Raw genomic sequence first — 27,771 nt, 5'->3', positions numbered from 1 at the left:
ATCACAGACCATGCACCATAGACCATGCACGACAGACCATGCACCACAGATCATGCACCATAGACCATGCACCACACACCAAGCACCACACACCATGCACCACAGGCCATGCACCACACACCATGCACCACGGCTTGGCAGCTGCCCCCTCTTGTGATCACAAGCTATCTGAAGGTTTTGAATCATGATGAATAGCAGCTTATTTTAGAGCACAACACTTGGCATTCACAGACTGTCTCTGCATGGGGCTGCTCTGTCTGACACTCCCTCGATTCTGTATATACCAACATGAACATTCCGCATTAAATGTTCCCATCCTCAGCTCTCCCTCGAGTATGTGGGAAGCTGTTCCACATGCACTTGCATTCAGACCACACGTCTGGCAGAAAAAGCAATGATGATGGAATGGCACTGTTGTTTCCCGAGTGTCTTTATATACCACCACGCACTTCACAAGTGGTCAGTATCTTTGCTGGCTTCCTCAAGCAAGGAGGTTTTCATACATTAAAAACTCCTGGAGCTGCATCAGCTAGAATGAACGCCAGTGCAGACAAAGAAAACACTGGAATAAGGTAAATCCTTTCCCCAGAATTCAGTGTTCTACCTTTCTTATGTGGCCTTTTTTCCCATGAGACATGTGCATGTGCTGTGTGTGTTTGTTTGTGTGCACGTGTGTGTGTGTGTATCACATGCACAAGTGTGTGGTTGTTGTCCCGATGTATATGCAGAGGCCAGAACAAGGAGTTGGCTATCTTCCTTCATCAGCCTCTGCCTTCCTGCCTTGAGACAGGGTCTCCCACTGGATCGGATGCCTGCTGCTTTGGCTAGACGACATGTCACTTTACAACAATGTGGAGATGCATTTCGGAACCCATGCTCTGACAGATGCCCTTCAGACTGACTCCTGAGAATTAGCAGTGTGATGCTCTGTCATGTGTCTGTCACACCGCCACACTGCCTATTTCCGATGTGCTTCCTTCACTGTCACATGAGCTCCTTACATAAATTGTTATATCTGTCATTTGCATGCCTGGCACTTAGCACCTGCTCAGAGATGTTCTGAATCAATGAACAAACGATGGAATTTAGACTTCAGTCAGACACACTTTAAAATGTTTCTAATATTCCTGCCTTAAGCCAGGTCCACTGAGAAGACTGGCACCTTTCAGGATGATTACAAGTTTGAAATTTTGTTAAGAATGTATTTTCAGAACCAGGGAGATGCTCAGTGGGTGAACATACTTGCCAACAAGCCTAGTGCTTTGAGGCCTATACCTCGAACCCACTCTAACAAGCTGCCCCTGACCTCCACACATGTCCAGGAGCAAGTGCTCAGGCCCAAACAAATAGCTACAAGGAAATATAGTTTCATATTTGATTATCTTTTATCTTTATAAAATAGAATAAAGTTGCTAACTAGCTCATACACATAGCTTAAAATCAGCAATGCAAAAATACTCAATAAGTTCAAAACAACTTGTATTTTTCTGCTCAAAACTGGTGGGATATTTTAGACAAGTGCCTTTACAAAGGGACTTATGCATAAAAGCACTGCCCTTGAGAGGGCCGACTGAAACAGTCTACATCCACTCCAAGAACTCGGTGTCCTCAAGTGCAAACATACAATTTAAAAGTATTTTTATTCATAAATTACATATTTTGTATCATGTTATTGGATACAGCTGTTACAGTCTAAATGATCACTGTATAATCAACTTACTTTCTTCTTGTAGCAAACATAAGCAAGATGAAATAAAATTATATTATTCAAAACTTGCAGATGAGGTAGACTGCCAGTCTGAACTAGCGGCATGTGTCTTTGGTACCTGAAAGCAGTTCTTTTAAGACCATGTGGGACACCATTTGTACCGACTTTAGTGGGAGACTGAAAATTCTGTCTTCTACCCCATAGCTCACACGCTCCGCCCTTAACCATGTATCTCTGCAAACAAGGACCAGAGCTGGTGTCAGCACTTACCAACCAGTACCTGACCGCTCTTCATAGCAGAGCCACCGGGCACCAGGCCATGCACCACGAGCCTCTCTCCATCTGCCTGCTTCCCGCTCCTTTTCCAGCTCCATTTGGTCTGATGGATGACTCCCACCAGCACTTCCAGGAGTTTGGCCTGCTCCCTGGCTTTGATGGCCGTTAGCTTTTTGGGGTTGATGTAGACAGTCACATCCTTGTACCGCTGCTGCACAGTGACTCCAGTCCTCTGGGTGGACTGATGCTTCAGAATGGACACAGGTCCAGTGTTACTGCTTTTCTTTTTGTGGTGACGCTTAGGTAAAAGGCTTTTGCTTTTCAAGATCTTGGTGAAGCGTCTGAGCTTGGGCTCATACTTCTTTCTTTCTCTGGAATCGTCCTCTTCAATGATGACCTCCTTCTCACTGAACCTGACGTGGTTCACATGGTTCACAGTCTGGGTTTCTGGAAGGAGGCTCTCCTCCTCATCCTCACTCAGCTCCAGGTAGAACAGTTCTCCGTTCCTCTGCACACTGTCCAGCCACTCGGGCTCCAGATCACTGTGGGAGAGAGAAAAGGCCACCTGAATGGTCATCTAATGTGAAAAAGACAGCTTCTCCTTCCTGGGTAGGAGGGGCAGCAGCCTTGACAGCTGAGATGGAGGTGGGGAGGAGGATATAGAGTTGTAAAGAATGGGAGCAGGAAGCAAACAGGAAGAGTGATACCAAAGAAACCAATAAAAGGGCAAGGAATAGGGGAAAGAAACCTTTTTTATTAATGTATAGGGCTGTATTTTACAAAATAAAACTGATTCAGGCTCATACCTGTAATTCTAGCATTTGAGAAACTAAGGCAGTTGGACTGCCATGAATTCAAGGCCAGCCTGGGTTACACAGTGCGTTCTAGGCTACAGAGTGAGACTTGTCTTGAAGGACAAAAATAAAGCAAAACCACAACCACAAACCTACATCAGAGGCTGGGAAGATGCTTCTTGCATTTGGAGGTGGGGAGAGTGCTTGCTACACAACCATGAGGACTTGGGTTCAGATCCCCAGCACACACAGGAAAGCCAGGCTGAGGGACGATGCTGTATAGCAGAGAATTCTGAATTGAAATGTTCCCTCTAGGAGGGAAGGGGAGGCTCACAAGATTTTTACCTCACAGGAGATAAAGAAAATGGCACACATCTGGGGAAGTAAACACCTGAAAGCCCCAGGTGGGAAGGCCCAGCTTTACAGAAAAGACACAAGCTGCTGGGGAGAGACCCTCATCAGCAGCTGCAGAGAGCAGACACCTGGGCATGTGGAACTGCCCATAAACTGTGCAGAGGGCTCTAAGGCTTCCAAGCTTCACCAGTACTGGGGTGACAGACATACTTGCTTTTGAGTTGTCCCTACCCCTTGTAATTAACCCCTTCCTAACTTCCATTAGTGACCCCAACAAAACCTCACTGATTCACCAGGTTACAGGTTCAGTCTACCATGGGTCTCCTTCTGTTATGTATCTTCCTGGAAAAATGCCTCACATGACAACATGGTAGCGCATGTCTAGCTCAAAGGGTAAGCTCCAGGTTCAGTGAAAGACTCTGACTTACAAATAAGACACAGTGCGATAAAGACCAATACTATTATTAACCTCTAGTCTTCCTCTGTGCGCTCTCTCGCTCTCTCTCTCTCTCTCTCTCTCTCTCACACACACACACACACACACACACACACACACACACACACACACACACACCAATCCATCCCCTGTGTAATTATAGCTTACTATGGATATCCCAGAATTCACATTAGCCATTGAAAGTGTGGAAAACATCCTACTTGCATGATGAGTACTTAGGTTGGCTTCAGGCTACGAGGCTAAGCGTTACCTACTTTGTCCAGATAACAATTTTCAGAACAGCAGCAGTCATCTTTCCATAAACTGTAGCCGTGGCTGAACCAGACCAGCTATAATCATAGTTCATAATGAGCCTAGCTATAACCTATAATTTCTGCCCAGCTCCTCATTAGCAGTAATAGTAAGAAAAGAAAAGCCAACACTTTATATAACTCATCCTGTGGCTGTAAAAAAGGACAGATGGGAAGCTAGCTATTAAAAGCCCAAATTATTGCCATTAAAACTATGGAAAGAGCATTAAAGAGCAGCAACATTTATCCCAGGCATAACTGATCACACTCTGATCTCCCTTCTGAGCTGCCAGTCTATTAAGTGACACTTGTTTCCTTGTAAAGCCACTATGTGGGGAGAGCTTTAAGATGAGCACCTCAGTGGGAAAGGGTGTACTCCAGCAGTTCTCAACTTTCCTAAACACCTGGATCTTTTAATACAGTTCCACATGTTGTGGTGAATCCCCGTCTCAACCATACAATTATTTTCATTGTTACTTCATAACTGTAATTTTGCTACTGTTATGAATTATAATGTAAATATCTGTGGTTTTCAATGGTCTTTTAGGTGACCCCTATGAAAGGGTCATAAGCCACAGGTTAAGAGTAGCCATGTAATATTCAGATGAGCTTCTGCTTCTGTTGAAAAGGATGCTGTGTTTGATTGTGGTCCGAAGCTTTGAAGCACTACTTGGCATCTCCTTCCTTGGAGGTCTCACTGTTTAAACATAACAGATTTGATAGCTTGTTGGTAAGGTGAGGTCCAGCTTGTCTCCACTAGGTCATCTTCATGTGAATCCGGTGGTTATACGGTTTTGTTCTAGGGATATTTCATTTTTTTTAATAACGGTTTTAGCTGACATTCATGGAGAGAATGAATCCTTAGAAGTGTGCCACTAGTGAAAGGAAATCCTGTCTAGAGTATGTTTCTTTACAAAGCTGTGTCACACCATCCTTTGGGCCCTCTGCTGGAAAAGTAGAATCAAGTCTCAAATAATGCCTTTTAAATTGTATCCTCTAGTATTATAGATGTAGGACAGTACTGTATCATACCTCTGTGGATGTAAAATAGCTTGTACCTGCTTTATGATACGTAGTAGTGACCGTGCTTTATCAGAGCTGTTTTTAATGATGTTGCTCAGAATGTTTTCTTTCCAGATGATGATTGAGAAGCTAATTTAAAAAAAAATGGTGCCAGGTACCACAAGAGTAACAGAACTGTGCTGTTTTCTCGGGTTTTGTTTTTTTACTTTTTTTTTTTAATGGAGTGTGCTGGATGTCTCTACAGTTTTGTTCAGATGACTGCAGAACCTGGAAAAGCTGTTGCTGCTGTTGATGCATAACACTGCTATTATTGGTCTTTTTATATAAATATAAATATATATATACAGATATATAATTTGAATTTTTTGAAACTTTACCTGTGCTGTCAACTTTCGAAAAAAGTATCCCCGTTTACTGTGTTGAGTTGGCACTGTACAGAAATTAACAGCCATATTGGTCTAGAAATGTTGAACTTAAGTTTTTTCCATTTGTACAGGGGTAACACACTGTATTAAATATGTAAGGTCTTATAAAAAAAAAAAAAGAGTAGCCATGTAATCTGTGTTCTAATCCTTCAACCAAATAGAAAAGTTTTCTCTGCTTTCTTAAGTGTTTATTAGCAACTCTGGTTCTTTAACTTAAATTTCTGTCAAATACTGATTTTTGAATACTATAAAAAAAGTCCCCCAAAATACAATATCCTTCCCTGGTCTACATAGCTGGTTAGTAACACAAAATTTTCAAGTGTATGAGTCATTAAAAAAAATGGCATAGAATACCACAACTAACACTTCACTGGTCTAGCTGCCTTCCCAAACGTGGCATCTTTTAAGATGCTCAGTATCCCTGACCTCAGGTCTCCAGCTACATACACTGGCCACTTCAACCTCACCCTCTATGCTCACACAGGTCAGCTCTGAAGCTCTGCTCTCAAGATTCCAAATAACTGTGGGCCTACTGTAAGCCTTTAGGGGACAAATGATCAATAGTCCTCACTGTTACACTGTGGACAGTAGGATCTCACTGGCACACTGTGGGCAGTAGGATCTCACTGGCACACTGTGGACAGTAGGATCTCACTGGCACACTGTGGACAGTAGGATCTCACTAGCACACTGTGGACACTAGGATCTCACTGGCACACTGTGGGCAGTAGGATCTCACTGGCACACTGTGGGCACTAGGATCTCACTGGCACACTGTAGGCACTAGGATCTCACTGGCACACTGTGGAGAGTAGGATCTCACTGGCACACTGTGGAGAGTAGGATCTCACTGGCACACTGTGGACACTAGGATCTCACTGGCACACTGTGGACACTAGGATCTCACTGGCACACTGTGGACACTAGGATCTCACTGGCACACTGTGGACAGTAGGATCTCACTGGCACACTGTGGACAGTAGGATCTCACTGGCACACTGTGGACAGTAGGATCTCACTGGCACACTGTGGACACTAGGATCTCACTGGCACACTATGGACAGTAGGATCTCACTGGCACACTGTGGACAGTAGGATCTCACTGGCACACTGTGAACAGTAGGATCTCACTGGCACACTGTGGACAGTAGGATCTCACTGGCACACTGTGGACACTAGGATCTCACTGGCACACTGTGGGCACTAGGATCTCACTGGCACACTGTGGACAGTAGGATCTCACTGGCACACTGTGGGCAGTAGGATCACTGGCACACTGTGGGCACTAGGATTTCACTGGCACACTGTGGACAGTAGGATCTCACTGGCACACTGTGGGCAGTAGGATCACTGGCACACTGTGGACAGAATGAATTTCACTGGTACACTACAAACAATATGATCAGGTATCACTGTGGTTTGCCTATGAAGTTTTCCCAAAACTGAGGTGTTAATGCTTGTTGCTAGGTAGTGGGCTAGAGAGAAAGGAGAGATCATGAAGGTACCATCCACTGATGAACCCACATGACAGGGCTTTGAGGAGGAAGAGGCTGCTAGGAGCATGCTCTCAAACTATGTTCTGTCCCCTCCCTTTATGGCTTTCATGAGGTGAGCAGCTTCCTCTGCCATCGAGCACTGTTTTCCCCACAGGCCCAAAAACAGAGCCAAAAAACAAATGTTTTTGAAATTGGGAGCCACAATATACCCTGCCATATACCCTTCCTCACACGTAACTAACTTGTCACAGTGCTGAAAAGCAACTGATCCCTAATAACGGATACTCCTATCAACTTCAACAATGTGTGGCTTGTGTGTTTTAACATCGTATCCTTGCAGTTTGCTGTGTTCTTCATATTAGATTCAAGAGCACTTTTTCATTTGCTAAATATAAGGCCAGTTCATCTGAATTGTTAACGTTTGAGTATGAATTCACCTTTTGGTTATGTTTTAAAGATCCACGTGGACAGAATGTAGCAAATGTAGTAAAGGAAACACATTTCCTGTGATATTGAGAAGGCTCAACAGATAAAACTGCTTGCTGCCAAGCCAGACAACATGAGTTCGATTCCTGGCACCCACACAGTGGAACGAAGAGAACAGATGCCACAAAGTTGTTCTTTGTTCTCCATGTATGCTACATGGTACACATGTAGTTGTACACTCACACTTGCAAATACACGCAATACTAATAAACAAAACAAAATCAAAGTTAAAAATAAACACCTTTGCTCTGTGAGGAAGAGAAGACGAGAAGAAGCTAGGATGGTGCACATGACAGGTAAAAGGCAGAGGCACAGAGGATAAATGACAGGAGAGGGTTAGGGAGCAGAAGAAAAAGAGGACTTAACAGTTGTCATTCATAGAACCGGGTACAGAGCAGACATTGCCTTAACCCAGAGATGGATGCTAGGAGACCAGGCATGGGCTGAGAAACTGTCACAAACCACAGGAGATTAAGGCGAACTGATGACGGGTGGCAACATGAGACTCTGGGTGGAATCCTGGAACCAAAACAGAACAGTAATAGAAGAGCGGTAGCATCCAAACCAGCTCTGGAGTCAGCTCAGACCAACGTTAACTTCTTCCCGACGAGTGAGTAACAGCTGTGTAGGAGGTTAACATCAAAGAGACAGGCTTTACAGGAGCACAGCAGCACCTTTGCAACTTTCTGTAAGTCAAAACTTAACTTAGAAAAATCTTTTAGAAAAGGAGTGAAGTCTAGCTGTTTCAGTTCACATTTCGTAGTGCATGGATCTCAAGAGTCAGCAGTAGTGTACTTTAAACACCTCTGAGACTCCATGGTACAAGCCAGGAAGTTCTCATGAGTAATAATGTTTTCCCTGAAAGCCACCATTGTTTATTTTACCTTTTTCTAATCAGAAACAACCTTAGGTTTACTAGCTGCTTACAGGTCTGAAGGTGCTTTGAATGGTTTCCAAGACTCCCAGCAATAATGTGTACAGGGGCAGCATCTGCCCTGGAAAGATTTGCCAATGTGAAAATCACCACATTTACTCACAGTTGTTCCATAATATTCAAAGGAAATGGACTTAAGATAATGTTAGTAGCGCTCAATTCTTAATGTATTCTGAAACCCTTAGTTTATAGGAAACCTTTTATTTTCCCTTTCTGAAACTTACGACTCTCTTAGGTCTTCATTTGCATTAATGCCAAAATTATTATTATTTTTTGTTTCATTTGAAACAGCATGGCAATTTCCTTAACCACTGCAAGAAGAGCCACGCAGTATAGAGCCTGACCTTCACATTCCCTCATTTAAGGAAAACAGAAATTTGCACTGTCCCAAACAATTACATCCTCCTCCTCTTGCAGAAAGTACAAGGCACTTTACCAAAGTAATCACCACAAAGTTATGTGGCACTAACAGGTATAGTAGCAGGACAACTTTAGGGACAGAAAAAAAACTACAGAGTAGAAAACAAAACAGTGATGGGGTGTTATGAGGTGATGACTAATGGGCGATGGCTAATCTCACTTGCCAGCTTGATGTGGATCAGTCCTAGATTCAGTCTGTTGCTGTGATAAAACACCCTGACAAAAAGCAACTTAAGGGAGAAAGGTCACAGTTCCAAAGGGACAGAGTGGGATAACATAGCAACAGGAAGGAAGGAGTGGAGGCAGGAGTAGGGAGATGGTTAATCATATTTCATTTGCACACAGGAAGCAGATAGAGACCAGCAAACAGGGTCATGCCATAAAGCCTCAGACTCCCACCTCCAGTGACTTACTTCCTCCAACAAGGCCACATCTTCTAATAGTGCCGCTCCCTATGGGCAAAGCATTCAAACACGTGAGTATGCAACCATACCTATTCAGATCACAACATTTCACTCCCTGGCCCCCATAGATTTGTAGCCATAACATAATGCAAAATGCATTTAGTTCAACTTCAAAAGTCTCCATAGTCTATCCCAGTCACAACAGTGTTTAAAAGTACAAAGTTCAAAGTCTCTTCTGATATTCACATAAACTCTTAACTGCAAAATCAAAATCAAAAAGCAGATCACATACCTCCAACATACAGTGGCACAGAATCTACATTATTGCTCTAAAAGGAAGCATAGTGAAGAGGTAATGGACCAAATCAATACCAAACACCAGCTGGGCAAACTCCAAACTCTGCACTCCATGTCTGATGCCAAAGTGCTCTTCAGATCTCCAACCCCCTCAGCTTTGTCGACTGCAGCACATTTCTATCTATCGGACTGGCTCTACTCCCTGTTAGCAGCTTTTATGGGCGGGTATCCTACAGCTCTTACATCTCTAACCTCTTGGTTTCTCCAAAGGCAATCCAGGCTTCACCTTCAGAGCTTCACACAATGGTCTCTCTGGGTCTCCAGGGACACCCCTGCCACACACCTGGCCTCAGTGTCTTTCCTTAGTCATGAAGGGAGATTCCATAAGCCTTTCTTTTATCCTTGACTCTAAAGCCAGAACAAACCATGTGGCCGAAGGTGTCAAGTCTGCTGCTTACTGGGACTGGAACATGGCCTCCATGTTCAAGTACATCTTCACCAGCTTTCTGGTTTTGATGGTTTCCTTTGCCACTTATGCTTGGCTGTCCTGGCACTGGCCCTGTAAACCAGGCTGGCCTTGAACTCAGAAATCTGTATGCCTCTGTCTCCTGAAGTGCTAAGATTAAAGATATGTAGCAACATCCCTGGATCTAAGCATTTCTTTAATTCCTTTGCACAAATTGGAAACTTAGCTGGGTTGAATCTTCTCCTGAGTTCACAATCCCTTTATTCCATTTAACATCGGGCTTTTCTTTAATCTGTTTGTCTTCTTGAACACAGGATTTAGCTCTATTCTTCCTTAAATTGTACATTTGTAGCTTTCTTCGCTACAGCGAAAGGCTCGTTCCTTTTCGTTATGTATCTTCAGAAGTATGGCCACTGATAACCACAAGACACAGTCAGTACTAGGCTGTTTTGAAATCTCTTCTGCAAAATGCAATTAATCCAAACTCTTCAATTCAGCCTCAGGCACATTTTTTGAACAAGGGCAAAAAAAGCAGTCACACTCTTAGTCAAAATATCACAAGAATGATCTCTAGGCAACATACTAAATTTCTTTTATCCTCTGAAACCTCCTGAGTCGAGTGGGGGCGGGGCACAGTTCAAATCATCCTCAGCACCACTGTCTTCCGTGTCTCTACTAGGCCACTTAAGCCATGCCACTGCTTTCCTAATCCAAAGTCCCCAAATCCACAGTCCTCCAAACAAAGTCATGGTCTTTTACAGCATGGCCTATCACAGCAATACCCCAGTCCCTGGTATCGCTTCTGTCTTTGTTTAGATTTTATTGCTGTGAAGAGACATCATGACTGTGGCAATTCTTACAAAGAAAACCATTTAATCGGGGCAGGCTTACAGCTTCAGAGGTTCAGTCCATTATCATCATGGTGAGAAAAATGGCAGAGTGCAGGTGAGTTCTACATCAGGTTCTGTAGGCAGCAGAAGGGGACTGTGCCACACTGGGTGCAGTTTGAGCACAGAACTCAAAGTCCACCTCATATTGACACACTTGCTCTGACAAGGCCACACCTCCTAATAGTGCTACTCTCTATGGGCCAAGCATTCAAACACACTAGTCTATGCGGGCCATTCCTATCCAAACCACCACAGAACCCCAGCACTGAACAGGAGAATTGCTGGGGTTTGTTGACTGCCAGCCTACCTCCAGGCTCAGTGAGAGACCCTTCCTGATAGGTGGAGACACCCAATGTCCACAGCTGATCTTGATGAGTACATGGGCACACGCACCTATATACATTTACTACACACATAACAAAGATGGGCTAAGCCAGGAAAAGAGCTGTCAAAGTTATCCTGAGTAGAGCAGGAAACATGGTTTATAACAGTGTTATCTTTTAAAGACTTATTTTAAATACATTTATTAATTCTCTGATAATTTCACATGGTTGTCTTTTGATCGTATTTACCCCAACTTCTCCTGCTAATGATTTCCAGATCCACCTTCACTTGCATCTGCACAACTTTGTCATCTTAATATTTAAAGACTGCATCAAGATCAGCAGTGCTACTACACATTCCTGGATATGGGGCCATACATTGGAGCCTAGTACCCTTATTAGGGACCACACCCTTTCTCAGAAACCATCAAGTACCCCAGTTAGGGGTAAGCATTCATGAACCTCTTCCCCTCCAGGAGGGAATGCTGACTTGCTTGATCTCATGGCTCTTACTGACAAATCTTAAATACAGAAAACCAGAAAGGCATCATTGATGGAGAAGAGAAGTGTGTGTGTGTGTTCCTGTGTACCTGCTGAGGCATTAGATCTACCTGGAGGTAGGGTTACATATGTTTGTGAGCCACTTGGCATGGATGCTAGAAACCAAACTCTGGTCTTCTTCTAGAACAGTACATGCCATGCTCTTAATCACTGAACCATTCCTTCAGTCTTTGTTATTGTTTTTATTTCTCAAGACAAGGTCTCCCTGTGTAGCCCTGCTGTCCTGGAACTCACTTTGTAGACCAGGCTGGCCTCAAACTCACAGAGATCCTCCTATCTCTGCCTTCTAAGTGGGAGGACCAAAGATGTGCACCATCATACCGGGCTCATCTCTCCAATCTTTAGAACTGTGTTTGAGAAAGTAAGTTCTTGCAGCTGGATGGCGGAATGCCTGGAGGCAGAGCATCCAGATCTGTTAAAGTGACGTCCACGGAGTGTGTGAGACAGGAGAAGCAAGCCCCTGCAGTAAGGCAGTGTAGCGAGGGGAGAGGAGTGAGGGGTGGGGTACAGTCCAGGGTGTGCACAGCAATCAAGTCTAAAGATGTAAAGCAAGGTGGTGGTGGGAGGATGGAGGGAAGGGAAGGGAGAGAATTTAACACACTGAACATGAGTGATTCGAGGTGGCAGCTGGGAGTGACCCTTCTCATCACTGACCCACTTCCCGGTTACTTATCTTATTAAACTACGTGAGTTCATAAAAGAACTAAATAAAAGCAAAGTCAGGGTCAAAACAGGAGAAAAGGGGAAACTACTACTTAGAACAGAGTATAATAATAATATGGCACCATGAATATGATCCCATAAGTCGTTCCTGTCCGTGTCAAAACCCAAGAAAAAGGTTATCTAGACAAATGATAGAATCCTATCCCCCCACACACACAGAGGGGGGAGGGGACTACTATAGCAAAAATAAAAGAGAAGATAAAACAGAGACTAAGCATTTTTCAAAACTCTAGAACATACAAAGCCACCTGCAGTAGCAGAAAGTGAGGGGTCATAGGAGAGAAGGATGCATGGTCTCAGACATGTGGAGAAACATCTGGGTGAGAGATAATGTGCTATGTGGATGGAGGGAAGTGCAGGTTTTCACATATGCCTCAATAAAGTGACTGAAAGCCTCCAGCGAAATGTAAAGGAAGTATTTGCTCTCTTCTCTAGCCAATCTCATTTTAGATAGAACTGTCTCAGTTAGAATCTATTGTTTAGTCATTCCTCTTTTAGCCCCTCAGCCCTAGTTATAAAACTAACAATGACCCCCCCAAAAAAAATGGATGTCATAAAATTGGCAGCTTCTGGCCAACAGGAACTAGTCAATGCTGCCTCAATGAACTAACTGGTAACTATACACCAAAGCAAAGAAGCCTGGCTTCACTGCTAAGGAGATGCCTGGTTGATTGTCTTAGTTCTGAAGCAATCAGTGGATTCCTTAACCCAATTCTCTAACTAGTTTTGTCTCTGAAGGCTCCCTGAGGTCATGCCCATGTGCCAGTTTAGACATAATGGCATCTCCTACATAAAACCTCCCTATACCATAACAAGCCTAAAATAAATCTACTACAAAAACAACCTGGGGCCAGAGAAATGCCTCAGCAAAAGGGCACTTGCTGCTGGATGACCTACATGTGATACCCTGAACCCACATGGTAGGGAGGAGAGAATCAACTCTTCCAAGTTGTCTTCTGACCTCCATAATTATGTCATGGCAACTGTGAGCAAGCATGCACACACACACACACACACACACATACACACCAGGCACAACACAAACACACACACACCAGGCACAAACACACACACACACACACACACACACACACACACAGGCATACACAGGCACACACATATATAGACACTTAAGTGCACATTAAATATTTTTAAAACTCTACCAGAAATGTTATCCTAAGGCAATTTCATCTCAAAAATAATAAACTTACTAACGTGATCACATACAGGTCAAACTATTTTGATTAAAACATGCATGAAATAATAACTTGCAAAAAGAAGAGTCAGTCAATAACAGGAATCTTGAAAGTCCAGGATATGGAATATGCCTTTCTTTCTACACTTCATGGAGGCCACAGGGGTAGCAGGCACTTTGTACATCTCTGATTTGAAAGCTTCTGATTCATAGTTCTAAACCTCTCATCAGAGTGGCTCTTCCCAAAGCTGGATGACCCAACTCACACTGTAACTGTAGCTTATGGCAGGCAGTAAATACCTAATAAAACAAACTATTTGAACTTCCCAAGGCAGGTCAGCAATCTCTCCTTCATGTTACACATACCAATAAGGAACAGACAAAAAAGAAATCTGAATGTTGGTGGGAAACAGGCAATAGGCGTGTACTATCAGCACAAGGGCACTGGGATGTTTGGAGTGGTTGGTAAATGAGTGATAAAGACATAGACACATGTATTCCAGACCACAAAATACAGGTTTTCCTACAAGGTTCTCAAGAAAACCCCACTGGATGCTCGAGGTCATTTCAGGACTTAGGTACAAATTATTCCTAGGAGAAAGGTATGTGACTAAGATGTAGAGAAATCAAGCATGAGAACCTCAGTCTGATGCTTCCACAGCACAATAAGGTTTTGTAATGTCCGTTTCCTTCCAGGAAACTCATGAAATGACCGTGTCCTGGTTAGTACTACCTGCCAACTTGAGACAACCTAGAATTATCTAGGAAGAAAATCTCAATTGAGGAAGTGCCCTAAATCAGATGGATCTGTGGGCATGTAAGGAATTGTCTTGATTGATAACTGATGTAGATCCCAAGCCAGTGTGGTTCTGAAACTACACAAGAAAGCTAGCTGGGCTTAACCAGCGTGCCTGCCTGCCCGCCAGCCCACCAGCCGGCCCGCCATCATTGCCCTCCATGCATCCTGCCTTGAAGCTCTGGCTGTGAAGTGAGTTCTTTGATTGGAAGGATTGCTATGTAGAATGGCAAAGCAGGCCTGCCTCAAGGTCCTGCCTTGAAGTCCTTCACTCAGTAATAGACTCTGATCTGGGATTTTAAGTAAAAAAAAAACTCCCCTCTCCTCAAAGTTGCCTTTGGTCATAATTTCTTACCAGAGCAACAGATGTGAATCTAGAACAAACTACAACATTTTGAATCACTTTTTAAGATGACAACAACTTATAAAAAGTTGATGTTCTTACATCTGTTCAGAGTTTTAAGAACACGATCTATCTGTAGTAAGCTTCTAGCATGGATTTAAGCAGGGTTTTCCCTTATTTTTCGTGACAACTAAAAAAGAAAGAATGTGTTACATACGGTTGGTTGAAGATGGTCACAATTATTTGTAACTGCTAGCTCTAACTGCAAATAAAATGTCCTCCTAAAACTACCGATGGTCTTTGTGTACACAGTGGCCTGAACCTTTTCCCTGCCATTCACTGTAAGTTACCCGTGGCTTTTCCAAGAAGTCCTTAATCCATAGCAACAGGGACAGATTCCTTAAGAATTGAAATACTGTCACTCAAAATAATTCATTCATAGTATTACCAAGGATTCTGGCTTGAAGTAGAAACCCTGGAGTTGAACAGAAAAACACAGCATGAATATGCTGAAGACAGAGAGGATGTCTTGATACGAGGGTCCTCTTTCTGCTATCACTTCCACAAGAAACATCTCTCCAATATAAAATAGTTGCTTTATAAAGTGTGTGTACGGTGTCTCTCTCCAGTAAATACTCTGGAGTCTGAGGGTGCAGAGGGAAGTCATAGGTTGGGTCGTTTGCTGCTCTTGGAGAAGACTGGAGTTTAGTTTCAACCACCAACACGGTGGCTCATAACCCGGGAAACTCTAGTTCCTGGGATCCAATGCCCTCTGCTGGCCTCTGTGGGCACCTGCACTCATGTGCAGATACCCACACAAAGACACACAGGTACATATAATAAAAAGTAATAAAAATATAAATGTTAAAGAATGCTCTGGAGTCTAAGACACAAGTGAGGTAAGAAGCAATGTTACGGGGGAAGGTTCAGGAGCACCACAGAGATCCTTCACAGACACAGAATCCACCCAGAGGCAGGGACTCTTTTATTCGGAGACCGCAGCAAGCAGGCCAGCACCCCACTCCCCATACGTGTGCTCAGGAGAGAGGACCCTCGGTTTCCTGGAGCCTTACGTGTCGCTGCTGGCTGAGGAGCAGGAGCCCAAGCTGCTGGCCCCGGCGTCGGAGTCGCTTTCCTCCTCTTCCTCTTCCTGTGAGGACAGGTCTCCAGGGAGCTCGGGCGCGCGACCTCGCGGGTCTCTCCTCGCAGGGTCCGCCATCCTTTCGGTCGCGAGAGCTCCCGGGGAGAAAAATCAGACTCTAGAGCCCGCCAGCCCTGCCTTCAGCAGCTCCGCCATTTTGCCAGGCCGGGTCACGTGACCCTGGTACTCAGCTGCGATTGGCTGGGGCGCCGGTTGCCCGGGAGACAGGGAAGCTTCTCGGTACAGAGGCGGAGCATTTTTGGAAACTAAAGTGCTCTTTTCACAGCTAGTACAAACTTCCCTGTTTGGCATTTCCTCACGCTCTTGCACGGGAGAGCCAAGCAAAGATTCTTTTACTCTTTTCATATTGACAGTTTGTACGATATCTTATTTTCTTTTTTCTATTATGTTTTAAAATCGTGATCCAAAAGGATAGGTTCTATTTAGCTAGTTTTTGTGGGGTTTGTTTGTTTTATTTTTGACAAACAGTGCCTTAGAGGTAAAGACCCTCTGCATTCATGCACTTCTAGGTGCTAGTGAAAATCCCTCAATTCTTTTTTTTTAATTTATTTGTGATTTGTGAATAGGTACATCAAGTATGTTTAAGGTACATAATAACTATCCATTGAGTCCTTCATCGCTGACTCAGTTACATTCTGTCTATTCATATGCCATCCTAAATATTTGCATACAACGAAGTAAATAGTTCTTTTATGTTTAAGTTAAAAAGTAGGGCTTAATGAATTAAGAACGAGTATACAGCTAGCAACAAAGTCAACTAAGAAATGAACTTGAAGCTTTACAATACACTACATTTTCTCTTCAGGAGTAACTTCTCCAGGTCCCCTTACCTGTGGTTTCAAAGATCAGCCAAGGTGCGAGAGTATAGGGTGATAAGTTCCAGAATTGAACAACGAGTTCTAGATTGTCCATCACTCTGGGTTATGTGGGGAAATCTCACAGTCTTGCTCCATCCCACTTGGCAGTAAACCCACTTTTGTCAGTGTGCACACATTGTATATGCAACACACCTGTTAGTCACTTACAGTAGCTGACTGGCTAGAAGACAAGCCACCAAGGCATCAGTACCACAGTGACTGTATTTAAGTAAGGTAATCAACAGTAGGTTACAATGCCTACATTATTCTCCTAATATCACTCTGTCTAGGAAAAACAATCACCAAGGAAGATGCCCGTGACCTCAGAAGGAATGGAGACTTCTTCCCACAAGCAAGCAAGCAGTGGGCATCAACAGCATCTGTCCAATACAGTGGCCATCCACAGTGTCTGTGAAATCCAGTGGACATATAATCTCAGACTGCACATGCTGAGGCTCACTCCCTGAGACTGCTACCGCTTGACTGCCCTGGGCTTTAAGATGGTAGCCATGAGCCCCGGCTTGTTTTTACTTGTCTACTGTCTGCAAAGGGAGATGTCTGGAACTCTCTCCCTGTACTTGACTAATCTATTTGAGTGACTCCCAGATTCAGGAAAATTTTTATAATTACCCTTTTACCGTACGTCATTAAAAAGAATATAGACAAAAAGACTCATAGGTGAGGTGTGGGAGTAGGGACCGTGTTTCAGTGGCTTTCCTTGGTGTTCTCTCTCCAAGATCCTCCTCATGCTCATCAACCCCACACACTCTGAACTTCATCCGTCCTTTAGGGTTCTTACAGAAATGGAGTCACAGACAGGCTGGGTGGACAGACAGGTGTGTCTATTCTTTTGCATTTCTTTCTTCCGGGGATGGGGCAGGACCCCTCTGAGATGACAATCATCTTATGGCCTACTGTCAGACAGGTCACTGCAGTACAGGGACTTTCCATAATAGTTATGTAAAATTTTGATAAAATGTGTATACCTTTTACCACTTAAACAATAAAATTTACCCAAGATTCTATTGCAAAATAAAAGTGCTTTAGGCATCTACTTGATGAGTTAGCCTTTTGTTCGTTTGCTTGTTTACTTATTTATTTGGAACAAGGTCTCATTGTGTAGCCTGGCTGGCCTGGAACTCACTATGTAGACAAGGATTTCTTTCTTTCTTTCTTTCTTTCTTTCTTTCTCTCTTTCTTCCTTTCTTCCTTCCTTCCTTCCTTTCTTCCTTTCAAGATTAATTTAATTATTTTATGTATAGGATTGCTCAGTTTTCATATACACCAGAAGAGGGAATCTAATGCTATTACAGATGATTGTGAGCCACCATGTGGGTGCTGGGAATTGAACTCAGGACCTTTGGAAAAGTGTCTCTTAGCTGCTGAGCCATCTCTCCAGCCCCACCCCCACCCCAGACTGGTTTTATATGCACAGAGATTGTCCCTCCTCTGCTTCCCAAGTGTTTGGAAGTAAAGATGTGCACTACTGTGCTTGGTTGCGTTTCTTCACTTTTAAAGCAGCCTATTAGACGTTTAAAAAGTAAAAGATTTTTAGAATGGTTTATCTTATGTATATAAGGTTTTTTATGCCTGCAAGTATATCTGTGTACTCTGTTTGTGCCTGGTGACTTCAGAGGCCAGAAGAGGGCTGCAGACCCCCTAGAATGTGAGTTCCAGACAGTTGTGAGCTGCCATGCAGGTTCTGGGAATTGATCTAATCTGGGTTCTCTAGAAGAGCAGCAAGTGCTCTCAACTACCATCTCTCCAGCCCTGTAAAAGACTGCTATTTTCAATAGCAAAATGTCCAGTTTTCTCCCCACAAGCAGTAGTCTGTAATTTATTTCTATGCACATCTATTAATTTTACACTGTGCTCATCACCCGCCAAAGTTGCTTCCCTAGAGAACAGAGCCCATGTTCTGTTGCAGCTCACTTGATAGAGTACTTATGTTGCATACAGGAAGCCCTGAGTTCCACCCTGGCAGTACATAAATCAGTCATGGAGTACATGTCTGCAAACCCAGCCTTAGGGAGACACAGGTAGGAGGAGCAGAAGTTTGTGGTCATCCTTAACTACACAGAGAAGTGGAGGTCAGCTTGGGATGAATGAAATCCAGCCTCAAAAACATTTTTCCCCAAATCAAAAAACTGAGGATCAGCTAGGACTTAGATACTTTAATTCCTATTATACATTAACGAAATTAAGCAAATGTGTCCAACTTGTTTGATCAAACAGAATCACCCAGGGCTTACTAATGGTACAGATTTGAGACCTTGCCCCACACCAACAGGATCAGAATCTCCAGAGAAGTTTAGAAATCTCTGGGGGGTTTTGTTTATTTTTAAAGATTTGTTTTTCCTTGCACGCATGTATGTATGCCTGGTACCTGAAGAGCTCAGAAGAGAGTGCTGGATCCCTCAGAACTGGAGTTAAAGATGGTTGTGAGCTGCCATGTAGGTGCTGGGAATCAAACTGGGTCCTCTGCAAGAACAAGTGTTCTAAACCTCAAGCCACCTCTCCAGTTAAGTGAGGGCCCTGAATGCTTCTTCAGTCTTGGGAAACGATGCCCTAAGTTTTGCCTAAGCCCCATGCTTCTCTGAGACAGGAAGGCTGGCACTTTTGAGCACTCTGCCACAGCTCCCACTTGGTGAATATGACCTGTCTCTGAATCTCTCCACAGAATCCACATCTGTACCACCTCCAGCACGTCAGTCTCTACACACTTTACTTTCCTGCTCTCTAAATTCAGATAGAGTTCCTACTGCCCAGGACTGTTTGGAGTTTGCATGAATGCATGTAAAACAATTAGTGCAAGCATTATCTGTAAACTGAACCACTCTTGTAGACTTACGGAGTTCTCTTGATACCTCTACATAATGCATTTCTTCAAATACAACTTTTTAAGACACAATAGCTGTCTTTACAAAGCCCCCAGACACTTCTCTTCCCTCTATCTCTATCTTCTTTCTTCAATCAAATATCCCATGAAATTCTCACTAGAGAATAGCTGTCTCTCATATACACTTGTGTGTATGTAGGTGTATGAGTATATGTATGTATATGTAGTATGCATATGCTACCAAATGACAGTCTCCTGAAGATGGGAGATGACTGGATGCTTCTTTGTTAAACTTCTCTCCTTTCGCAAACTTGAATCACAGAAAAAAAATGATCCGCATAAAAGCGTATTGTCTAAGATGGATTCCTTGCATTAGCCACTCAGCGCATCAGCTTCCTTGACTAAGTAAGTTCTACCTGTTAGCTGATTGGGAAGAAAGGGAGAGGAGAGGAGAGGAGAGGAGAGGAGAAGAGAGAGAGAGAGAGAGAGAGAGAGAGAGAGAGAGAGAGAGAGAGAGAGAAGTCTATCCTGCTTGCTTGATCTTTTACACACACACACACACACACACACACACACACACACACACATACATTATAACCACGGTGATTTTTATTATAATTTAATTTAGAGGATGTGGTACAAACAAATTATATTTCTAACTTTGTTAACATTTAATATCCTTACATGTGTTGGGAAAGGATGGAGAAAGAAAATTAAGGTGGCATTTTCAGGGCTTTATGAAGATACTCTGTTAGTCCAAGGGCTTAATAATTGGAAATCATGAGAAAACTTTAGAGATTTAGACTTGGGGTATGTTCTCATTTTCTGTTTTTGACTGTATAAAAATAGAGGCCCCAAAAACCTTTAGTTGAATACGTGGGAGACTCACAGCCCTTATTTCCACAGATTACCATCTCAATTAGACAAACAATACAATTCAGACATAAAATACGCCAGATAAGAACATAATTAAATATTTACTATAGCAGCAGGCTGAAGGCTCTTTATTTAGTAGCAGAAGAAGGTAGCGATGAGGGATAAGTGCAAACAGGGTCACAGGACAAAAATGTATGCCATAGACCTTTGTAAGAAACTAATTGATACTGCCTTAAATGTGAACACAGGAATCTTACTTTATGAACTAAACATAATTATTTTAAAAAATATTTTAAGGAAATTATTTTCTAAAATGATGTTAGATCAATAAATATCATTTAAAACATCATGACTTTCTAACTTTCTAAATTTTGGAATTTTCCAAAATTTAAGATACAATCATAATATACAAAAGATACTTCTGCAATGCCAAATTTAGGTAATGAACTTACAGTCTGAAATTTTAATTTTCTCATATGAAAATGGAATCCCTTTCTGTATAGGACTTAGCAAGATCATTTAAATGAGAAAAGAACATAGAGGAGTCTCAAGAAGCAGGCCTGGACTGAGGGAGCTCAGAGAAAGGTACTTGTTTAACACACACAAGACCATAAACTTGGTCCCCACCTCTGCAAAAACCAAGGGGATTAGATTATTCCCACTGGGTGTAGGACTCCCGGCGACTAGAACAGATGACCCACCATTCCAGCACCAAGCCTGATGATTCGTCTATTTCTTGTCTTTGTCTTCTATCTCTACTTGCAAATTATAATGCATTTGGTGAACTGTTTTGCCAGCCAGAAGGAGAGGAGGCCTCTACCATAGGAATGTGCAGCCTGGGGAATTCCTGATGGATGGCCCACAGTGTACTACTGAAGAGAAAAGAATGAAACAAAGGGCAGACAGGAGAGTCAGGAAAGACAACAGCATACAAGAGTGCACAAGCATGGCTAGCACCATCTAAAACCTATGGTGGTGTGAGTCCTGCAGTCACCTGCAGTCACCCGCAGGGATGGTCACATGCTGGACAGTACTGAAGCTACATACTTTCCTTGGTTAGAGGTCTATGTCCTCTGAGTCTAGAACTAAGGACAAATTGAATGTGGACAAAGTAAGTTTTCTCATGTGAAGACAGTACTAATAATTTACCCACCACATGGTGTTGTTAAAAGACAAATGCCTCAGAACTTAAAAAAAAAACCATAAAGCAGTATACATTTACACTGTATTTTCCTAAGCTTTCCATTTAATTATTGCTATTTATTTTTTACTTCCAGAGTTTAAAAAGGTATCTTTTACTATGTTACAACTGTCAGTCAATAGGGTCTACATTTACCTTATTAGGTAATTGATACATTTTGAATACACATAATTTTGCTCTTGAAAAGAGTATGGACTTTAGATCATCCAATATTTTCATCTCTACTGTATCCACAGAACCCTTTCTCTATGTCTAGTGTTATTATTAACAACGAGACAAACTGACTTAGCTGTGTTTCTGGAAGTCTCTAAGAATAGTCATCCACCTGTGCTTTGTTTTAGAGCTCAGGGGACAGTGACAAACACCATCCCTTATGTTTGAAAGGACTTTGTGTCCATAGAGTGTTGCTGTGTCGTCAGAAATTCACAGTACCATTCTGACGTGGGTGTCATGCATATTATGGAAGAAGAAGTTACCAGATCACCAAGTTACATGGCTCTACCCCAGAAAGATGACTCTGAGAAGGTTAATCACAAGTCATGTGCATAAGTTGTTCAAAAATGTTTGGGAATACTAATGAGTAGTAGGGATAATCGAGACAACAGAAAAAACATTAGCTTGCTTCAGTAAAATAACTGGCAAATACCATTCTGAAGCCTTTCTCCACAGACCTCTCCACCTGAACAGACTAGCTGAAGTCCCCACTCACTGCTGAGTGACCGTCTTCAGTACTGGCATGTTCCTTCTAGCACCTTTCTCAACAGTAAAGCAAGCCAGTGTTGTGGGGTTGAAAACCGTATTTGCGATGGGAAATACACAAGTCATTAACAAACACCTGGAAGGCCTGCTTTTTAAATGTAAATGTAAAATAAAACGAAGTACTGTACCCCTTTCTCCCATCAGGGTTTCCTGTGGCCTCTTTAAAGCAATTGTGGAAACTTGGTCGATGATTTACAAGGTATTTACTTCTTTTTATTCTTCGGCAGGTTCATATATGTACAATGAATTTTAGTTTGTTTCATTCCCTATTATCCTGCCTCTTCCCCTCCCTGCTAAGACCCCCTTTCTCTGCTTTTGAGCAGAGTTGCCCACTCTCCTATGTTCAAGTCTCTGAGTGTGTGCGCAACCCACTGGCTGGCCTGAACAAGCAAGAGATGTTTCTAAAAGGAAAACATAAAAATGTTGCCAAAACGACTTTAAAACACAGATATGCACTGGCCTATTTCATGAGAATGCGGATAGACGGGTGGATATGATTTAAAGGTTTTCTGTTATATCCACACAGTCCTTTATATATGTAAGCAAAATAAAACTTGAAAAGTATGAATGTGTTGGACAATACACCTTAGCCAAGGGAGAGAGGAACTGACATGTGGCAAGTTTTTAAGCAAGTGTTTTGACAACACAAAATGACAATAAGATACAAAATAATAAAACACCATCAATGCAGTGCAAAGCTAAAAAGATTTTTCATATGCTATTCAGAAGACTCACTGTTAGCCATGGTACTGGCTTCAGATTCCATGGCCCAGCAGATGGGAGGCGTTATTTGTAATTTCTTTCTAATGCTGAGCTGGTGTATTCCAGAAATACTCATTCTGAAGTGAGCACCTCAGTTCGAGGACTCCAGTTTAAACTCCCTCCCCCCAACCCCTTCATTCAAGCAGGCTGGTGCTTTCGATTTGAAGTCCAGTGGTGTTAATAAGTTTGACTCCCTCCCCCCACTTGATATTTCAAACAAGAGAAGTATGAAAAAATTCTGTTGCAGTGGAGTCCGGTGCTTCGAACAGATATCCCTCCCAACTTGGCCAACCTCATGGCTTGAGTGCATTTATAGTGAGTATTACTCCCGGTCGCTCCTGAATTGCAATGTTATCAAACACAAGGGGGCGGGGATCGGCCTTGGGAATTTAGCAATATTTCATTTTACATAGCAACAGCTGCCTTGCTGGGTGGAGAGTGGGATCCAGAAAACTTCAAGTTTCAGAAGACAGCTCTCAAGTCGCAGTAATCCACCTTTAAAACCCCTTGCATACTGCTACCTCCTGCACACTTCCTACAGCGCATATGGTTTTGTACAGAGGCTTAAAAGGGTCATTTGAAACGTTTACAGATGACAGAACTCACACAAACCTCCTCTCCTTTACCACAAACGTGTTCAAGAGAAAGTAATTTACTTCTGAAACCCCCTCCCATCATATCTCATTCAGGCCAGGCCTTCGGAATTAACAACGTTAACTGCCATGCGGCTCATCCATTCACTCCTCAAGCCAAATTTGTTCTCCTGGATTCCTTTCTCACCAATAAACTCATCGCCCGCGATAGGCGTGCGTTTTAATCTTTGTTCGTCTATTTTGCATAAAAGATAGGGTTGGATAAGCGGATGGAAAGTTAGGGCTCTCTTCTTCAGGAGAACTCCTATGTTGTACAGTTAATGTTCCGAGGTGCTAGGAGGGTGGGGCGAAATTGGATTTGTTAAAAAAAGAAATTCTTTCTAATTTTATTCACAAAGTCCAGGCAAAGCTCCCAGCTTTCACCCAACCACCTTCAGAAAGTGCAGACACTTTTTGAAGACAGACAGTTTAGCTTCTTATAGTCCGTTCCTTTTAGAGCCTCACGGAGCCGGTTGGTGCTGGGCTTGAGTCCCTGAACCACTCGGGGAGAGGAGCCCAGCACCTAGCCGAACCCCACCTCTGAGCCCAGCCTGGTTGCATCCAGTGAGCAACACTGACCTGTGTAGAAGGACGCGCTGCACGGAGTCTAGGTCCTCCAGGTTGCGGGGCGCAGGCTTGGGGATGCTGGTCCTGCCGCTCCCCTGAAACATTCCCGTAGGGAGCCGCCTCGAGGGCGGACCTCCGGGCGGCAGCGGGTGTCAGCGGGTCCCCAGCTCGGGTGAGGATCTGATGGAGGACACAAATGTCCGGGTGACACCGTGGGTCCGTATGCCGGGATCACCCGCGGAACCGATCGCTCCGTCCTGGCAGGTGGGCGCTCTGGGGGCCCCGCCCAGGTCCCCAGGGCCAGGGTAACGGAGGCCCCTGTCTGTGCCCGGGGTCCCCGAGACCGCCCTGGGAACCGCGCTCCGGGGGCGCTCTCTCGCCGCCTAGTGCGCGCTCAGCGCCTTACCCTAAGTTTGCCTACATCAGGCAGTCCTAGCTAGGACACCAGTGTCCAGACGCCGCCCCAGGGAAGGGCACTGTCACCTGAGGCCACCAACAAGCCAGGAGAGGAGGAGGTGCTTGCGGGACAGATGCGCCAGCCCTGGGGCTGTGCTGCGGACTGAGAGAGTGAGTTGAGAAGAGAAGCCAGATGCCCCTGTGGGTGGGAATTTAAACACTTTAACCATATGCGTGCTGCGCTGTGGGCTCTCGTTTCTTCTCCCACTCAGAGGCTAAAGCAGAGGATAGTTAGCAGTTGGAGGCCAGCTAAGAGTGTAAAGAGTGATCGCAGGCCTGATTGACATGAACCTTTTATCCTCCTTAGGTGATAGGGTTGAAGTTTTCTTGACCTCAGTTGTCCCTTGGTTTCAAAGCGACATGTACCCTTACCCTCTATGGTCGGGAGACAGAGAAGGGAAAGAGGAATTTATAAAAGTGGAAGCTTAACTCATGTTCAATAGGGGTTGAGGGAAAGGATGACCCAGTAGTGACTTCAGGTTCTGTTCCGAACCTGTCCCGAGTCAGAATCAGACAGAACGGTAGGGAGAATAAACTGAGAAGCTGAAAGGTGTTTTCAAACATGGTATATCAGAGACACAGACATACCTTTACTCACCCCTCCTGCCTGCAGTGTTTGCTTGACTGTTCTGCAGTCACTCATCTGGTGTTTGTCTTTTGATTCAGAAATCGATCCAAGGCAACAAAGAATGTGGTATTTATTGAAGCATAATTTATCATAGCAAAAAACGTGAAAGATAAGTATGAATAATGAACAAACATTGTAACAACTATTAAAAATTAAAAATAAATATACAAATCGATAATTGTTTGATGGCAGTAAAATAATTATAATTTAGGTCTATGTGCATATTGAAAATGCAAACTTATATATTCAGTTTGTACTAGTCATGTGTCTCCTTTCTGAGCAAAAAATTACCTGACAGGAGCAATTGAAAAACAGAAGGGTTTGTTATGGGTAGTGGTTGGGGCTGCGGTGCTCAGCTCACTGTCCCCTGTTCATTAGGCTGGCTATCCCAGATTATGGCACGGGGCTGTCCACACTCAGGGTGGCTCTCTCCTTCTCAGTTAAACCTTTCAGGAAACGCTCCTTAGACAGACCCAGAGTTGTGTTTCCACAGCGATTCTCAACATCGTCAAATTTTCAGTGTAGCTTATTGGCCACATAGTGTACTGCCAGCCATGGAAGTGAAGGTCTTCTGGTACTATCATAAGTTTCTCTAAGTGTTTGTGGAGTTCTGAACTCCTCCTTCCCAAGTGGGTCCTAATAGTGGAAATAGTCTTTGACATGGAACCAAGATGAAATTATATTTTATCGAGCATTCCTTAATCAGTCAGGGGAGCCTTTATAAGAAGAGAGAAAAGGGTCTGGGGAGATGACTCATCAGTTAAGAATCCTTGCTGTTCTTGTAGAGGGCCTGGATTTGGTTCCTAGCACCCACAGTGATTACCAGCCACCAGTAACTCCAGTTCTAGGGGATCTGATGCCCTATTCTGCCCTCTGCTGCCCTGTGGTGCACAGACATGCTAGCACTCAAAACACTGGTGCACAGATACACACACAGGCAAAAACACATATACACATAAAACATAAACAAATATAAAATAGAAAAGAACTGGAAAAAGAAAGACATGGAAGGACATGTCAGCACACAGAGAGGGAACAGCAGTTATGGAGTGGTGGGTCTGTACCTGTGTCAGCCAGCTTCCATCACTGGCATGAAATAAATACCTGTGAGAATTGACTTATAAAGCAAGAAACTTATCTTGGCTCATGGTCCCAGCTGATGAACAGGCAGACCCACTGCCTAAAGGGATGGTGGATGACAGTAGCAGCAGACACTTAGAAAAGCAAGGCGCTCATTTCACTGCCAGGAAGTAGAGGAGAAAGAGGAAGAGATCAAGGTACCAGATTTCCTTGAAAGAGCCCCAATGACTTAGTCTCATGTGTTCAAGGTTCCTCAATAGTGCCACCTTGCGGGCCAAGCCTGAAACGCATGAGCCTTTTGGGACAGTCAATGACCACATGGAAGCAGCTAGCAGTACCACAGCACCAGAAGCCAGGCACGGAGACAAGTGTCCTCTATCACTCCCCCAGAGGAACACGGTCCTTCACACACCTTCGTCTGAGGTGTCTAGCCTCCAAGATGATGGGAAGACAGATTTCTGGTGTTTTAAGCCTCCAATGTGCAGCTACTCTGTCTGTATAAGCCCAGGGAGCTAGAGAGTACAGCTAGCTTCCTCCGTGTGGAAAGTGAGAGACCAAGGTCATCTGCTGGCCACAGCAGGAGGCTGAGGCAGAGGTCTGAGGAAAGCACAGAAGAGGCGATCTGTGTGGGCCAGAAGAAGGGAAGGTTGACCAGACTCACTAATGTAAAGTGTTTGCTAAACGTTTTGAGAGTTGTGATAAGCAGGATTTCTCAACCTCTTCCCAAAGATACCACACTGTAATCCACACAGCCTGGGAACATGATGGGCTATCATCCCTGTGCTATGCTAATCTTCATGGTGCAGCAGGTGATGCAGTGTGGAGAGACTATTCTATGAGGGAGACCTAGTTGCATGAGTCCTAAAAAGCAGAGCGCTGTGATGGGATTGCTGAGAGGGCTAGGTAGATGTCTAATTGATTAAATGCTTGCCTTGCCAGTACAAGGATGGGTATTAGATAGTCAGAAACTGTCAGAATAGCTAGGTGTTATCAGTCGCCCTGTTTGTGGTTCTAGCCCTGGGGAGGCAGAGATAAGTGGATCCCTGGTGCCTGCTGGTTAGCCAGCCCAGTTGGAGAGATCCCTCTGGAGCATTGATGGCCTGGAGGGAGAGGGGCTGCATGGAGAGTCTCTGTGTAGCTTTAGCAGTGGAGAGTGAGAGAGCTTGCTGAGAGCCAGACTGCAAATGGGAACAACTACATTCTGCCAATGTGTGTGAGCTTGGAAGAGGATTTCCTGTAATCCTTAAGCGCTTTAACCTCAGGGAAGCCTTAACTTTGTTCTGGGACACCA

The 27,771-nt window shown here is 43.7% G+C and overlaps 1 protein-coding gene across 5 annotated transcripts in view; it reads right to left on the bottom strand.

Annotated features, from left to right (window-relative positions):
- Intu (inturned planar cell polarity protein) overlaps positions 1-24,789 on the bottom strand; it is an 84,331-nt gene extending 59,542 nt beyond the window's left edge. The window contains exons 1-2 of one of the 5 annotated variants that reach the window (XM_039103628.2): positions 24,329-24,789; positions 1,979-2,526 (exon numbers count right to left, since the gene is read on the bottom strand). In XM_039103628.2, coding sequence (XP_038959556.1) covers positions 1,979-2,526; positions 24,329-24,420 — 640 coding nt within the window. In that variant the 5' untranslated portion in view covers positions 24,421-24,789. Of the gene's footprint in view, positions 1-1,978; positions 2,527-15,734; positions 15,992-24,328 lie in introns of those variants that run through there. The other 4 variants (XM_063281132.1, XM_039103627.2, NM_001421108.1 and 1 more) reach the window with 4 other exon arrangements.
- Positions 24,790-27,771: the final 2,982 nt, after the last annotated feature.

Source organism: Rattus norvegicus, chromosome 2 (genome assembly GCF_036323735.1).
Source record: "Rattus norvegicus strain BN/NHsdMcwi chromosome 2, GRCr8, whole genome shotgun sequence".
Taxonomy (NCBI): domain Eukaryota; kingdom Metazoa; phylum Chordata; class Mammalia; order Rodentia; family Muridae; genus Rattus; species Rattus norvegicus.
The sequence above is the reverse complement of the archived record's forward strand: the minus strand, read 5'-3'. Positions and strand labels throughout refer to the sequence as shown.